The sequence below is a fragment of the Colletotrichum chrysophilum genome (assembly GCF_026319265.1).
Source record: "Colletotrichum chrysophilum strain AFK26 chromosome Unknown scaffold_12, whole genome shotgun sequence".
NCBI classification, from domain to species: domain Eukaryota; kingdom Fungi; phylum Ascomycota; class Sordariomycetes; order Glomerellales; family Glomerellaceae; genus Colletotrichum; species Colletotrichum chrysophilum.
Window position 1 is genome coordinate 601,343 of NW_026517299.1, and position 2,836 is coordinate 604,178.

The 2,836-nt window shown below is 46.3% G+C and overlaps 1 protein-coding gene across 1 annotated transcript; it reads left to right on the forward strand.

Annotated features, from left to right (window-relative positions):
• Positions 1 to 1,702: 1,702 nt before the first annotated feature.
• On the forward strand, positions 1,703 to 1,857 carry COL26b_002534 (uncharacterized protein; the record flags this gene model as incomplete). Its single annotated transcript, XM_053175449.1, has 1 exon — positions 1,703 to 1,857. A coding segment is annotated over one exon (155 nt), but the record flags the coding sequence as incomplete, so codon positions are not given.
• Between the last annotated feature and the right edge of the window lie 979 nt (positions 1,858 to 2,836).

Sequence of the window (2,836 nt, forward strand, 5' to 3'; positions counted from 1 at the left end):
GATCAGACGGTCTCAGCCAGTATCCGAAGAAGAGATTCACGCCATTCAAAACGTCAATGGCTTCTCAAGTCGCGGTCAAGTTGCCGTCGGCATGAGATCATCAGCTACCTCCAGCAGTCGAAACGGATGGCAGAAAGATCCACGTTCGGGGTTCCTGTCGAATACAGGACTGACGGGAGGAACTGAGAAAAAGGGGGAAGAGGGAATCACTCTGAACGATTTCTTGAGAAGAAGTCACCTTCATCCGTCGCATCTTGAATCAGACAATGCAAGGGCATTTCTGGCTAAAGAGATTGGTGGGGCGTTGCAGGGTTTCGGCATGAGAGAAGATGAAGAGGTTGATCTGTCACGACCCTTGCAGACGGACTCTTTGGTGACGGTGGAGCTCCGCAATTGGATCCGGCAGAAGATGGGTGTTTCTTTCACCGTTGTGGAGTTGCGGAGTGCGGAGAGTATTTTTGCATTGGGCGAAATGGCTGCAGCCAGGCTTTTGACTATGGGCGACAGGAACACACACTGAGTGTCTCTTGAAGCCCTTCTTTATGTAAGATACAACCAGGCTCAACTTGGGCTCACTTGTGATTTATCCTTGGCATCTAAAATGGATTGATCCTCATACACCGCCACTGTTTAGCTGTGTTAGGAACAGCGAAAGTCATAACGCAACTGTGAAGGCAGACAATCGACGAGAGGCTTTATATCATACTTTCTGGCGTAACTGGGATTCTAGTCATTACGGGCTTTGCTACTTTCTTTCACCGACTCGAGATGCCACTCGCAACCCGAGAATGCTCACGGTCCCCACAGTTTCAGTCGAAATTGCATGATACATTATCCCACCGGGTGTCACTGAATTACAATCCACCGCGTGCGGAGCTCCAACTCGTCAGAGTAAATAGAAAACTTCTCTTGTAGCTGATCGAAAGCCGTGTAGTTGGGAGAAGCTAGAGAAAACCGGAGGTTCCTTGAACTGCAGCCCACTGGCACCCGATGGGATGACTAGGGAAGCTGTGATTCATTATCGCAGTCCTTGACTGAACTTAGTGCCCCTAGTGTTCGAGGAGACTGATACCCAGAAAAATAAACTTTGTTCAGTATTGCGCTCGAGATTCGGAAATAAGGCCATCTACCTGGACTCCTATGTCATTCATAAGTCAAGCAGAGTTTTGGACGCCGTGAGTCTGACAATATGTACGCTGTCCACGACAGCAATGATAGACTGAGGAGATTGAACACCTCGAACAGGGAACAACGTCGATGTAATCTTGACTACGTAGCTCAATAATGAGTACAATTCAATATCGTCAGGCATACGGCAAAGGCCTGAAAATAGATTCCATCCGGTTGGCGGTAGTCCATCACCGAGAAAAGTGCGGTGAAGGTTTTAGTCGACTCGACTGAATCATGCTGAAGCTAAAAATGTTGACTGGGGCGTCGAAAATTGATTAAATCATGGCATCATTGGAATTTGACCTTCTTATCACAACCCTCGCACGAATAATTGTGGAGTAATTGACCTCATACCGATGAGTTCGTGAGAATGGTGCCATAATTTTGAAGCCCGACTTTCTACTTTGAGTCTCTCAACATTATATAACCACAGGCAATTCCCAGCTCCAGTCTAGTTGCCATCCTCAACACCACTCTCTTCATTTCATTCATCTCTACGTCGTTTCCCAGACTCCATACCTTCGACCACAAGATGCAGTTCAACGCTATTCTCCTCACCCTCGGCCTGTTGAGCGCCACTGCTTCCGCTGAGACCATTCTCGGATGCTGGAACGGCCGATTCACCTGCGCCGGCGCTTGTATCAACAAGGGCGAGTGCAAAGAAATCCAGAGCAGCGACAACGCCTGGTGCTGCGTTGTTTGATTTAAAGAGCGATCAGACTCAATATCTCGACATTTGTAAGTAAATGCAGACGATGTCAACAAATAACGGACAAAGACTAACAGTTTTTACAATGCTCAGGTCCCCCCTTCATTCTCATATGAATCGTGTTATGGGATGGATGAGTTAATGGGATGTTTTGGCGCTGCGAGACTACCTACCAAAGAACCAAACGATACTGTACTTAGTCAACTACTGTTACAGTGCAGTCTCTACTGCTCTAATTGAAGGCTTCTTCTGAAACAAATTGACAACTGGTGAATTATATGAGCTCATTGTTACCAAGACACCCTAAATTTCAAAGTCGAGGTATGCTTCACCGTCTTGAGAATCTCGCGTTTGCGTTACGATTAAAATTTACATTTGACTTTTGCCATTTGATAACGACAGACAATGATGGCAGACAACGACAACAGACTATAATAGACGATCACAAGACGACGAATGATCATAATAGACCAGACTACATTAATGATCAGGACAACGTTTACGACAACAATGAGGATGATAACACCAAGAAAAAGTAACGATAATAAAAATAAGAGGAATGATTGGCTAATATGGTAGTCGTCCATCCGGTTAGCTAGAAGTACCCGCCTGGAAAGGGAATCTTATTCCCCCTTTGCATATCTGCAAGTTTCTTTCTTATGGCTCGTCGTATTGAATAACCTGGATGTGAAGTTGATGCGCTCTGGATTCAAATAATGGATGCAGTCATTGGGTGGCCCGGGCGGGTCCCAATTCAACTCAGCGCAGCCGCCAAAGCAACGCCAACAACGCAAAGTCCAACTAAGTCAAGCAAATGAAGCTATTCAGACCACCCAAATAAGTAAGCCAGCCCCCCCGATTTGGATTGATTGATTTGACTCATGACTAAGGCACTTTGACCAATGAGCGTGCTGGATTCCAGTCTCCCTCCGTCATATACCTCACCCTCCATACTTC